The sequence below is a fragment of the Lepidochelys kempii genome, chromosome 7 (assembly GCF_965140285.1).
Source record: "Lepidochelys kempii isolate rLepKem1 chromosome 7, rLepKem1.hap1, whole genome shotgun sequence".
NCBI lineage: Eukaryota > Metazoa > Chordata > Testudines > Cheloniidae > Lepidochelys > Lepidochelys kempii.
Genome location: NC_136386.1, coordinates 40203835 through 40216812, shown reverse-complemented (window position 1 = coordinate 40216812; position 12978 = coordinate 40203835). Strand labels below are relative to the sequence as shown.

The window sequence follows — 12978 nt, the reverse complement described above, 5'->3', positions numbered from 1 at the left end:
TAATGACTTGTGAGGTTACAGGGTCCATCTGCAGACCAGTGTCCAAAAGTTAAAGTAGTAAATGATCTGCAGGTCCAGCTGCATTTGAATACTGTTTTCGTACTCAGCTCAATGTGCAGAAGCAGTCAGAAAAAGCTAACAGAACATTAGGAACCATTAGGAAAGGGATAGATAATAAGACAGTAAATATCATAATGCTAATGTAAAAATCCATGGTACATCATAGAATATCAGGGTTGGAAGGGACCTCAGGAGGTCATCTAGTCCAACCCCCTGCTCAAAGCAGGACCAGTCCCCAACTAAATCATCCCAGCCAGGACTTTGTCAAGCCTGACCTTAAAAATATCTAAGGAAGAAGATTCCACCACCTCCCTAGGTAACTCATTCCAGTGTTTCACCACCCTCCTAGTGAAAAAGTTTTTCCTAATATCCAACCTAAACCTCCCCCACTGCAACTTGAGACCATTACTCCTCGTTCTGTCATCTGCTACCACTGAGAACAGTCTAGATCCATCCTCTTTGGAACCCCGTTTCAGGTAGTTGAAAGCAGCTATCAAATCCCCCCTCATTCTTCTCTTCCGCAGACTAAACATCCCAGTTCCCTCACCCACTGTATAAAAGCCAGTCAGCTGCGAACCAGCTGAGCAGCGAACAGCAGAGCGGCTAACAGAGGGAGTTTGCCTGGAATCTGCCTGAGAGAAGGTATGCTAAGGGCTGCATTAAGGAGGCTGTGTTGGTGAGTATCTGAGTGTCTGTTGTGGGGACAGTTTGACCGTGTGCTTGATTGGTGGTTTGAAAAGTGTGAATAGGGAGTGCTTTGTTCCAGGTGAGTCTCGAGTGGGCCTGACATCCATGCCTTGAATAGTGTGTGCAATTCTAGTCACACCATCTCAAAAAAGATATATACAAGTTGGAAAAGGTACAGAGAAGGGCAACAAAAATGATGAGGGGTATGGAACAGCTTCCATATGAGGAGAGATTCAAAGGATTGGGACTGTTCAGCTTATAAAAGAGACAACTGAGGGGGGATATGATAGAGGTCTAGATAATCATGAATGATGTAGAGAAAATGAGTAAGGAATTGTTATTTACCCTTTCACATTACACAAGAACTAGGGGTCACCCAATGAAATTAATAGGCAGCAGATTTAAAATAAACCCAAGGAAATACTTCTTTGCACAACACACAGTTAACCTGTGGAACTCATTGCCAGGGGATGTTGTGAAGGCCAAAAGTATAACTGGGTTCAAAAAAGAACTCGCTAAATCCATGGAGAATAGGCCCATCAATGGCTATTAGCCAAGATGGTCAGAAATGCAACCCCATGCTCTGGGTGACTCTAAACCTCTGACTTCCAGAAGGTGGGACTGGATGACAGGGAATGGATCACTTGATAAATTGCTCTGTTCTGTTCATTCTGAAGCATCTGGCACCAGCCACTGCTGGAAGACAGTACACTGGGCTAGATGGACCATTGTTCTGGCCCAGTGTGGTCATTCTTATGATTTATGCAACCAGACCTGAGATACGAAATCTGGTGAAACTGGGATAGCCAAAGTATACATTTTTATATCACAAGCAACTTTTTGGTAATACATTATTAACGTGTATTTGACACATTTTCAAACTTTAATTATGGTGCTGTAAATCCATATAGAACATGTAATATAGTGTAGGCCCAAAATAGTCAGCTACTGTCGCTAAACATTAATATATTGTAATTTTAAATAGAACGTGGTTTACTGCTGAAAAATGGCTGCTTGATAGTTTGATGGGATTTTAATCAATTCAAGACTATTGATCTTAATCTTTGGAATATATTTTGTTTGCTTTACATAAAGCAGTGAACAATCTACAGGATGAATTACTTTGTTGAGTCTTTTGAAGCATAAAGTTCCTCCATGTAGTTGTAGCTGTATTGAAGCTTTAAATGTTTATACCTTTTTGTACTACTTTGAGGTCAAAGCATAACATAAAGCAGCGCATGTGAAACATAACAGAGAATTATCGTATTGTAACAGAGAAATTTGTGACAACATAGTACAAATCTCATTGTTTTAAAACAGAGATTGGTTCAGCAGAAAATCCTGTTCAGAATTAACTGTGAAGAACCAGGGACTCAATTTGTACATCAAGAAAAGCACCAGAACTGTGGGTTAGTGTCCAACAATGTACGTGCTTTTGAGTTCTGTCTCCTTGTGTTTTCCTTTTGAGAGGAAGTAAGCTGCTAGACTCAATCTAAAACTTGGAAAAGATTTTCCATCAGACCCAAATGTTCCTATTCAGGAAAAAGTAAATATACTAAACATTAAGAAGGCAAATGGAGCCATATATACCACTGGTAAGAGGCTGTAACCCTACTGACTGTGATGAGGGTGAATTTTCCATCAAGTCTTGAATGTTTAAGGTTAAGACAAACACAACCACCAAAGGGACAGTTCCTGGGAATGAAAAGTTTAAGTCCTAGTGATTTGACAAATTTAGAAATGCTATGCATCGGTTTTAAAACATATAGAAATGTATGGGAATATGATTCCTAAATATCATAGAATCATAGAATATCAGGGTTGGAAGGGACCCCAGAAGGTCATCTAGTCCAACCCCCTGCTCAAAGCAGGACCAATTCCCAGTTAAATCATCCCAGCCAGGGCTTTGTCAAGCCTGACCTTAAAAACCTCTAAGGAAGGAGATTCTACCACCTTCCTAGGTAACCACCCTCAGACTGACGTGGAAGTAAAAACTCTGGATTCAAATCTCTGTTTTATTTCATCTCAACCTCTCTTTCCTTTTCTCAAAAGGGTTTTCACTGAATGCTGAGGACAGGAAAAAGGAGTCTGAAGAATGGATACATCCAAGTGTTTTGTAATGATTGATAAAAAGAAATCAAAAGAAAGTTCACACAGAAATTTCAGTTAGTATTTTTTTTCTTCATATCCTTGGTGGTGCTATTTTATCTTCAGTGGACAGACTTCTTTCCAGCAGCATGTTGTTAACTGCTCTAATCAATGTTTGTAGAACACTTAGATTATTTAAAGTTTTAGCTGCAGTAAGTTATTGCAGAAAACAAATGATAAGCACTTTGAAAATTTGGCCACTTGTGTACGTTTCCTGGAATAATTTAGCTTACTTAGGACGTCTAGAATAGATGTATTAACATCTATGGTGTAGACCTTATCTGCTGAGCTCTTTTGAAAATCTAGCCATGAGTGTTGCAATTGGAGATGCTGAGTGCTTTCGAAACTTTGGTCTTTATTTAAAGTATCTAAATGGTAGCAGAGCTGTTTTGAATAGTTAGTCTTGACTGTGCATGCTGATTGTGACCAAGAGCAACTTCCTGGACAAACCTTATTAAGTTAAACTTTATTGAATTAAGTTTAATACGTTTGGGTCCATTGTATTGAAATGAAATTGTTTGTGTTTTTGTACGTAGCTTTTCTAGGAGATTGACTAATGTACACCTTAAGGAAACGATAGGAACTTCCAGGACTTGTTTGGGACAATACATGTGAAGTGGGTTTCCTAAGATGTACTTAGAAAGCCTTTAGAAGCTACACCTGGGGAGAGAAAACCATTGTCTACTGATTACTTACTCAGAAACTGCAGATCAAAGACCTAAAACTGTATAAAGGAGAGAATAAACTTCTCATGAGGGTGCTAGTTCTGTGCTGAGGCTGTAATGAACTTGTGACCATAGGAGAGAGCCCCTCTGAGGGGTTTGCAGGACTATTTATCTGGCAGAGCGCATGTTAGATTTAGAGTGATCTCTGGGAAGGTTATGAGCAAGTGCATGGGTTCTCTCATATTGTTTTTAAGATGTTTTCTCTGTGATACTTTTATCCTAAGAATAAAATTGCATAGAAAGAGCTGTATGGTATCTTAATTGTGAGCAGTTACGCAGTTGTTAGACTCTGAAGAGAAAGCAAACAGGTCTGCTTAGGCAGTCTGTCTTTTGCTGGGAACAGCACAGTAAAGGCATCATGGTTCAGCCTGGAGATACCCCACTTAGAAGGGTGAGGGGGTGAATGTGTGTCTTCTCTACCCAAGAGAGGCAACAGCATGGGGTGCTGGAAGCCTGACAGCGAGTGCCTTGCTGGACTACTGTGGGGGAAATACAAGTGCAGTTGCCCTGCATTGTGACATTTTTAAAAAATCTGGCCTACAATGGCTTCTGAAAGTCTTTCTGACAGGATGGGGTGTCAGGTAATCCTGTACATTTGCCAAGTTAGCTGTGTCTTTTTTTCAGGTAAGGTATTTCCTGAGAGGTGCTTTTGCAGGTCTCGGGTTGCTCTTCCGGTAGAAGTTTAAGGAACGCATGGCACTTTTCACACAAGTTGGGACAAACTCAATGTCCTGGCTAACATTCAGTCTCTCTTGCGCTCTCACCCTAAAATTTTATTGCTAAGACTTACTAGGTGGTTCAGTTGCATAATCTCAATTCACTAGTTTATAAAGCTTTGGGGGTGTCTTAAGGGTGAAAGGCTGTACAATGACATATTTACTACTGTGATGGTCTCTCTGGCCCAATGAGATTTGCATCTCAGAACACATGCACACGCCTTGCAGCTGTCATTCATCTGAAAGCAACCTCTGCATGGTGGTCATGAGTGAGTCCCTGTGGTTACTTTGAAACAATAAGCATTAGTTGTGGTCACTCCATATTAAAATACCTATATTTCTTTACGGGGGAAAAAAGTGTCCATCTCAGTGTGATCTGATACCTGCAGTACCTTACTGCTTTAGCACATATTCCTGCGTTGGGCTTTACTTTTCACAGTGAGCTTACAGACAAACTATACTTTCCTGCAAGCTGTATTTTTCTTTTGCATCTTAAAATGTGATTTTGCGACCATGTCAATTTTAGCGCAAGAGCTAGTTGATTCATCCTTGTCTTATCCTATCCTCTGAGTGTCCTCTTCATACAGTCTTGCTTAGCAACCCTTCCTCTCCTGAAGCCCCAGATCTAGAGAGATGAATGTCACTGGTAAACCCTCCATTAGTGCATGCTGGGATATATCTGAAACTTTGAGATTAGGGCTCCTCATCAGATCATAGCCTCAAAGAAGAGAGAGCTCAGATTCCACCCTTAGAATGAATGATTGAGAGAAAAGATGCACGGTCAAAAGGCAGACTTTCTTTTAAAATTAATAGACTCAAAGGCTGAGATGGACAGTCCAGGAAGACAGAATTTGTTTTACAAAGAAAGATGAAGAATATTTTTAAAATTGGAGATAAGCCCAGGAAACTGTTGGCATTTGCAGTTGAATGTGATCTACAAATACAAGCAGTACTGCTTATAAAAAATGGAAATTAACTCCTAGGATTTTTCTTTGCTGCATATTAACTTGTTTAAGTATAATACCAGTCATACTTCTGATGAAGCCTTGTATTTTTTGTTTCTTTTTTTGTCTGACAGTGACCTTCTTGTCTAGTTGGAAGACTACTCCTAACGTTGAATACAACAGGTACAGAATAGGTGTCAAAAATTTAGGCCCTGAGCTGAATGGATTCTCTTAATTTTGAGAAACTGACACTCATAGATTCATAGATTCATAGATATTTAGGTCAGAAGGGACCATTATGATCATCTAGTCTGACCTCCTGCACAATGCAGGCCACAGAATTTCACCCACCACTCCTAAAAAAGACCTCACACCTATATCTGTGCTATTGAAGTCCTCAAATTGTAGTTTGAAGACCTCAAGGAGCAGAGAATCCTCCAGCAAGTGACCCGTGCCCCATGCTACAGAGGAAGGCGAAAAACCTCCAGGGCCTTCCAATCTGCCCTGGAGGAAAATTCCTTCCCGACCCCAAATATGGCGATCAGCTAAACCCTGAGCATATGGGCAAGATTCATCAGCCAGATACTACAGAAAATTCTTTCCCGGGTAACTTGGATCTTACCCCATCTAAAAACCCATCACAGGCCATTGGGCCTATTTACCATGAATATTTAATTACCAAAACCATGTTATCCCATCATACCATCTCCTCCATAAACTTATCGAGTTTAATCTTAAAGCAAGATAGATCTTTTGCCCCCACTACTTCCCTCGGAAGGCTATTCCAAAACTTCACTCCTCTGATGGTTAGAAACCTTCGTCTAATTTCTAATCTAAATTTCCTAGTGGCCAGTTTATATCCATTTGTTCTTGTGTCCACATTGGTATGGAGTTTAAATAATTCCTCTCCCTCTCTGGTATTTATCCCTCTGATATATTTATAGAGAGCAATCATATCTCCCCTCAACCTTCTTTTAGTTAGGCTAAACAAGCCAAGCTCCCTGAGTCTCCTTTCATAAGACAAGTTTTCCATTCCTCGGATCATCCTAGTAGCCCTTCTCTGTACCTGTTCCAGTTTGAATTCATCCTTCTTAAACTGGAACAGGTACAGAGAAGGGCTACTAGGATTTTTGACCCAGATTGTTGCTATAAGTAATTCAAACTAGTATAATCCCTACTGCGATTTATATGGACTCTGGCCATTGGGCCACACTGCCCTGATCCTAGGAGTGACTTATATGGACTCTGGCCGCTAGGGCATACTACCTGCCTGCTAGGTGGGGGTTATATGGACTTGGGCCACTGTGCTACACTGCTCTGACACTCTGAAAAATGTTACCAACAATAGCCACCAAAGGCAAGGGAACAGTGGTCAAATCCTCAGCTCGTGTAAATTCACTGATAGATCTATGACAATTAAAACCAGCTGAGGATTTAGACAAATACATTTAATGTACATGGATTTTAAGGCTATAAAAGAATGCTAAATTGTATTATACTGTTCAGCCATTAAGGTGGCACTGTGTGTAATATACCTTATTTAAACGAACCTCAGCCATACCTGGCAGAGCATTAAAAGATTTCATGATGAACACATCTGGTGTGTATGAGCAAGCTCTCTAGCCAGTCCAAATCTGGTATAGGAAAATGACAGAGTGTAGCTAAGTGATTCTCTAATAGAGGAGATGATATTACCTGCCTGTGACGGGGTGGAGTGGCCCTGCTCTGGTACTGCATGGGTTAACCCTTCCTTCCTAGCAGAGAAGCCACGCCCCTGAGGCTCTTCTGGGAATGGTCCAACTGGAGAACAGGTATAAAAGCCTGCAGAGCTGGTCAGTCTGGGCTGACTGCTGGAGGGGAAGGAGGCACACCGCCAGCTTCTGAGGAAGGACAGTCTGTGCTCCAGGATCCGGAAGCTAGCCAAGTGAGGATGCGCCCTGGCGGAGCATGTCACAGCAGGGGAACAGACCGGAGGACCCCTTGACATGGAGGACCCGGAGATTAGGGTAGGAAGTGAGGCTCAGCATGTTTGGGGAGGATCCCAGCCGAGCTGGTGGCAAGAGGAACTTGCCACTACCAGGGCCCTGGGTCGGGACCCAGTGGAGAGGATGGGCCCGGGTCCCCCTACTCCCAGCCACCTGCCCCCTGGGGTGGGGGAGGGGCTAGCATGTGAATCATATGGCTCCAGCCACTAGACTGCTCTACCCCCTTGCAAGGGGGGAATCATAGGGACTCCAGCCACTAGGCCACTCTACCCCTCCTGCAAAGGGTGATGTATGGACTCTGGCCATTGGGACGCACTGCCCTGATGCAGGGAGTCACTTATATGGACTCTGGCCATTTGGCTGCACTGCCCTGATGCTGGAAGCAACTTATATGGACTCTGGCCGCTAGGGCGCACTACTCGGCTGCTAGGCAGGGCCGGCTCCAGGCCCCAGCATTCCAAGCAGGTGCTTGGGGCAGCAGTCAGGGCGGCAGAGTTTCTGCCGCCGCGGCAATTCGGTGGCAGCTTCTCTCTCTCCTGCCATCCGCGGCGGCAATTCAGCGGCAACAGGTTTTTTCACTGCTTGGGGCTGCAAAAACGGTAGAGGCCCTGCTGCTAGGTGGGGGTTATATGGACTTGGGCCACTGCGCTGCACTGCTCTGACACTGGGAGCAATTTATATGGACTCCGGAGATTAGGGCACACTTCCCTGACTGAGGGTGATTGTGTGGACAGAGGCCATGAGGCCACATCGGGCCACCCCCCGAGAGGCAAGCACGCGAGCTTGGGAGTGGCGAGGTCCCAACACCCCATTTCCCTCTCTGCCCCAAAGGGTCAATAAGGTGCTAGGCCAGTCACAAGGGGTGGAGAACGTGGGCATCGATCAGGGCCTGAAAGAAGGACTCGGACACCCAAGATGGAGCCAGAGAAGTTTCTGAAACGGCTGTTGGACAACCAACAGCTGCAGGTGGCACAACAGCAACTGCGGGTGGTGCAGCAGCAAGAAGAGCCGCCGCCGCCGCTATTCGGGAGCTGACTGCCCCACAACAAGCAAACCGCAACAGCGACACTGGGAGCAACTGTTCCAGCAGATGGCAACCTTGCTAAGACACGCACCAAGTCCTCCCCCAGGTGCGGCCTCGGAGGACTACCAGTGCGCCTAAGAAAGATGGGGCTAGTTGATTCAGCCTTGTGTTCTCCTGTCCTCGGAGTGTCCTCTTCATACAGTCTTGCTTAGCAATCCAGAGGAGGAAGGAAGACCCACCCCAACACTGACAGCAAGGCCCCCATTTTGAGATCCATAATGATTTACTCTATTGGGTGGTCCAGGAGCCCCAGTCGAAAGAAGACCTGTACCAACTGTTGGTCCTGCAGTGGTTCTGGAGGAACTTACTCCACTTGGTTCACTCAGTACCTTGGGCCAGCATCTGGGGAGGGAGAAAACGCTGCGACAGGTGGCCCAGAGATTCTTCTAGCTGGGCATCCATCCAGAGGTGCGGGATTACTGAGCCTCTTGCCCTGAGTGCCAGAAGGCCAGCCTGAAAGGGTTACCGAAAGCCACCCTTGTGCCCTTGCCGGTGATTGGGACGCCCTTCAAGAGGATTGGCCTGGACTTGGGGGGGGCCCTTGGAAAAGAGCAGCTCGGGCCACAAGTACATCCTCGTCATGGTCGATTAGGCAACACAGTACCCAGAGGCGGTACCTTTACAAACCGCCATGGCTCCGGTCATTGCCAATGAGCAATGCAGATCTTTGCCCGTGTTGGTCTGCCGCGGGAGATACTGATGGACCAAGGGACTAACGTAACTTCTAGATTGATGGTGGAGCTATGCCATCTGTTAAATATCCACACCATTAAGACCTCAGTCTACCACCCTCAAACAAAGGGGTTGGTAGAGAGATTTAATGGCACCCTGAAAGCAATGCTGAGAAACTTAGTGGAAGACGACCCTCAGCACTGGGATAAGCTTCTCTCAGCACTCCTCTTTGCTTTGCGAGAGGTGCCTCAGGCTTTCACAGGGTTTCCCCCCTTTGAACTCCTCTATGGGAGGAAACCTGAGGAATCTTAGATCTCCTGAGAGAAACATGGGAAGAATAGGAGACCTGGGTCAGAGGATCCATTCAATATATCCTCCACCTATGGGAGCAGCTTCGAGAGTTGGGAGCCTTGGCATGAGAGAACCTGGTGCAGGCCCAACATAGTCAAGAGGCTCAATATAATAAGGGGGTGAAGATGAGGAGTTTTGAGCCTGGGGACCATGTCCTCTTGTTGTTACCCTCCTCTGAATCTAAACTGTTAGCAAAGTGGCAAGGCCCCTTCGAGGTGACCAGATGAATAGGCCTCTCGACTACAAAGTTCGGGTGTCGGGGCGAAGGAAAGACACTCAGGTCTACCATGTGAACCTTCTCAAGGCCTGGAGAGACCGGAAAGGCCTGATGATCGCCCTATACCCTCCAGAACCCCAACTGGGGCCATTGGCCAGCAAACCGGCGGAGCCAGGGGTGGCAGCCATAGGCCAAGAGCTTGGCCTGGTACAGCAGGAACAGGTACGACAGTTGATATCAGCCTTCCCTGCTGTTTTGTCAGCGCAGCCAGGGAACAGCACGTAGACCAGCCATTATATCACCACAATCCCCAGCCACAAAGTGAGGGAGAATCACTGCCTGCTCCCCAGGAAGATGTGGGAGACCATGCAGAAAGAGCTTGAGGTGATGTTGGCCCTGGGAGTAGTCGAAGAGTCAAGGAGCAAATGGCAGAGCCCAACAGTGCTAGTTCCCAAGCCGGACGGAAGAGTCAGGTTCTGCATTGATTTCCATAAAGTGAATGCAGTCTCTCGCTTTGATGCATATCCCATGCCCCAGGCACTGCACTGCACTGCTCTGACACTGGGAGCAATTTATATGGACTCCAGACACTAGGGAACACTACCCTGACTAAGGGGTGATTGTGTGGACAGAGGCCATTAGGCCACATCAGGTCGCCCCCAGAGAGGTGAACACGCAAGCTTGGGAATGGCGAGGTCCCGACACCCCATTTCCCCTCTGCCCGAAAGGGGCGGTAAGGTGCCAGACCAGTCACACTGTCATACAGTACACTGATACATTCTGATCACCTTAGGGTTTGTCTACACAAGGGAAAAGCCTGCAGTAGTTGATATGTACTAAGTCCCCCTGTGGACACTCCTAAAGTGCCTTTGTGCACTTTGGAAGTGTATAAAGCTAAACCACCTGAGGGAATTCAGTGCACAAGAAGTGTGTCCACATGGAGAGAGTGCAGAATAGCTAGTAAGTTTTAATTTCACACCCTAGTTCTCTACACACTAACTCCCTGTGTAAACAAGACATAGTTTGGTTTAGGAGAGCCAATCTATTGCTAATTTTCTCAAATTATTGTAATGGGACGTACTGGAGTAGCTGTTTGAGTCCCCCCTGTTTAAGCCTGACCTTAAAAATATCTAAGGAAGGAGATTCCACTACCTCCCTAGGTAACGCATTCCAGTGTTTCACCACCCTCCTAGTGAAAAAGTTTTTCCTAATATCCAACCTAAACCTCCCCCACTGCAACTTGAGACCATTACTCCTTGTTCTGTCATCAGCTACCACTGAGAACAGTCTAGATCCATCCTCTTTGGAACCCCGTTTCAGGTAGTTGAAAGCAGCTATCAAATCCCCCCTCATTCTTCTCTTCCGCAGATTAAACAATCAGAGTTCCCTCAGCCTCTCCTCATAAGTCATGTGTTCCAGTCCCCTAATAATTTTTGTTGCCCTCCGCTGGACTCTTCCAATTTTTCCACATTCTTCTTGTAGTGTGGGGCCCAAAACTGGACACAGTATTCCAGATGAGGCCTCACCAATGTCGAATAGAGGGGAACGATCACGTCCCTCGATCTGCTGGCAATGCCCCTACATATACATCCCAAAATGTCATTGGCGTTCTTGGCAACAAAGGCACACTGTTGACTCATATCCAGCTTTTCATCCACTGTAACCCCTAGGTCCTTTTCTGCCGAACTGCTGCCGAGCCATTCGGTCCCTAGTCTGTAGCGGTGCATGGGATTCTTCTGTCCTAAGTGCAGTAATCTGCACTTGTCCTTGTTGAACCTTATCAGATTTCTTTTGGCCCAATCCTCTGATTTGTCTAGGGCCCTCTGTATCCTATCCCTACCCTCCAGCGTATCTACCTCTCCTCCCAGTTTAGTGTCATCTGCAAACTTGCTGAGGGTGCAATCCACACCATCCTCCAGATCATTTATGAAGATATTGAACAAAACCGGCCCGAGGACCGACCCTTGGGGCACTCCACTTGATACCGGCTGCCAACTAGACATGGAGCCATTGATCACTACCCGTTGAGCCCAACAATCTAGCCAACTTTCTATCCACCTTATAGTCCATTCATCCAGCCCATGCTTCTTTAACTTGCTGGCAAGAATACTGTGGGAGACCATGTCAAAAGCCCACGAGGCTCTAACCCAAGTTCAGTGTCTCCTTCCTGGAAGTCCAAATAAGAAAGTCTTTAAAATAGAACACCAATTCAGAGCTTCATCCCAGTTTCAGATGGGCACAGTCCCTCCTCTCTGAGGGTTGGTTGGTCTTTCTGCTTCCCAGCACCTCCTGCCTGGAGTTTGCCCTTCTCCTCAGGCTCTCTCAGCTGGTGCCTGGGCCCCAATGAGACCTTCTTACTGCTCCCTGCAGTATCTACAGACAGTTGCAGTCTCCTGGGTATTTTATACTGGAATCACTTGATTCCCTCAGTTGGGGCTTTTTCTGTAATCAGGGTTATTTTAGCCTCAGGCTCTCCCCTGTTACATGGAATATTACAACTGAGTCCAGTTCTCTTCACAATAATTTTATACCCACATAACTCCAGTCTTTTCTCCTGATTTACACCCATGAAAGTGAGATCAGAATCAGGCCCATAGTCTCATTTTGATTGACTCAGATTTAGAGGGCTCAATCTATTTCCCACTGAAGTCAACAGGACCCTGCAGATGTTTCCAGAGTCTCCATGCTGTCCCAATTTCTGCAACTTTGATGAAAAGCTGCTGGTTTAAACTTAACCCAGATTAAGTGGAGGTGAAGCCGATTGGCTGGGACAAGTAGTGTGAGGAATGGGTAGAATCTATAACTGCTCCCGCAGTTGAGGGTGTTTGCCTACCTATTGTCTAAACAATTTGGAGTGTCAAGGTCTTAGACTCATCAATGTTCCTAGATTCCCAAACTGCATTAGATTCCAGATGTGCCTTTTTTCCATCTGAAGTTGGCCAGGAGATGACATCCTTTACAATAAGATGTGGCCCTCTCCACTGTCATCCTCACTTTTGTTGCCTCTGTGCTGGGAAACTACAACACAGTCCACATACATAGGTTAACCTTGCAGACCCGTCAGAAGCTTCAGCTAGTACAGAATGTGGCTGCTTAACTTCTGAGTAGAGTTATGACAACAGATTACACCTATTGTCTGCACTCAGCACTGGCTGTCATTCAACTTCTGGTTACATCAAAGTGCTGCTTACTGTCTGCAGGGTACTAATAGAGTGTGCCTGTCAGATCTCAAGCACTGTGTGCATTCATTAAGAACACTTCTGCTCTCAGGGCAGAAAGAGGTGCTCATGGAATTGCCGACACTGTTTCTGGGCAGAGAACCACTTACCACTGGAGTCCCTTTGTTGAGGTATGTTTTAAGTGTGAAATGAGGCTTTATTAGTAATGCT

The 12978-nt window shown here is 45.6% G+C and overlaps 1 protein-coding gene across 7 annotated transcripts in view; it reads left to right on the top strand.

The window, feature by feature from the left end:
* Positions 1-466: 466 nt before the first annotated feature.
* SLC6A11 (solute carrier family 6 member 11) overlaps positions 467-12978 on the top strand; it is a 280391-nt gene continuing 267879 nt past the window's right edge. Inside the window, exons 1-3 of one of the 7 annotated variants that reach the window (XM_073352324.2) lie at positions 467-702; positions 2068-2156; positions 2800-2912. In XM_073352324.2, the coding sequence (XP_073208425.2) occupies positions 2843-2912 (70 nt within the window). In that variant the 5' untranslated portion in view covers positions 467-702; positions 2068-2156; positions 2800-2842. Of the gene's footprint in view, positions 737-2067; positions 2157-2799; positions 2913-12978 lie in introns of those variants that run through there. The other 6 variants (XM_073352323.2, XM_073352322.2, XM_073352321.2 and 3 more) reach the window with 6 other exon arrangements.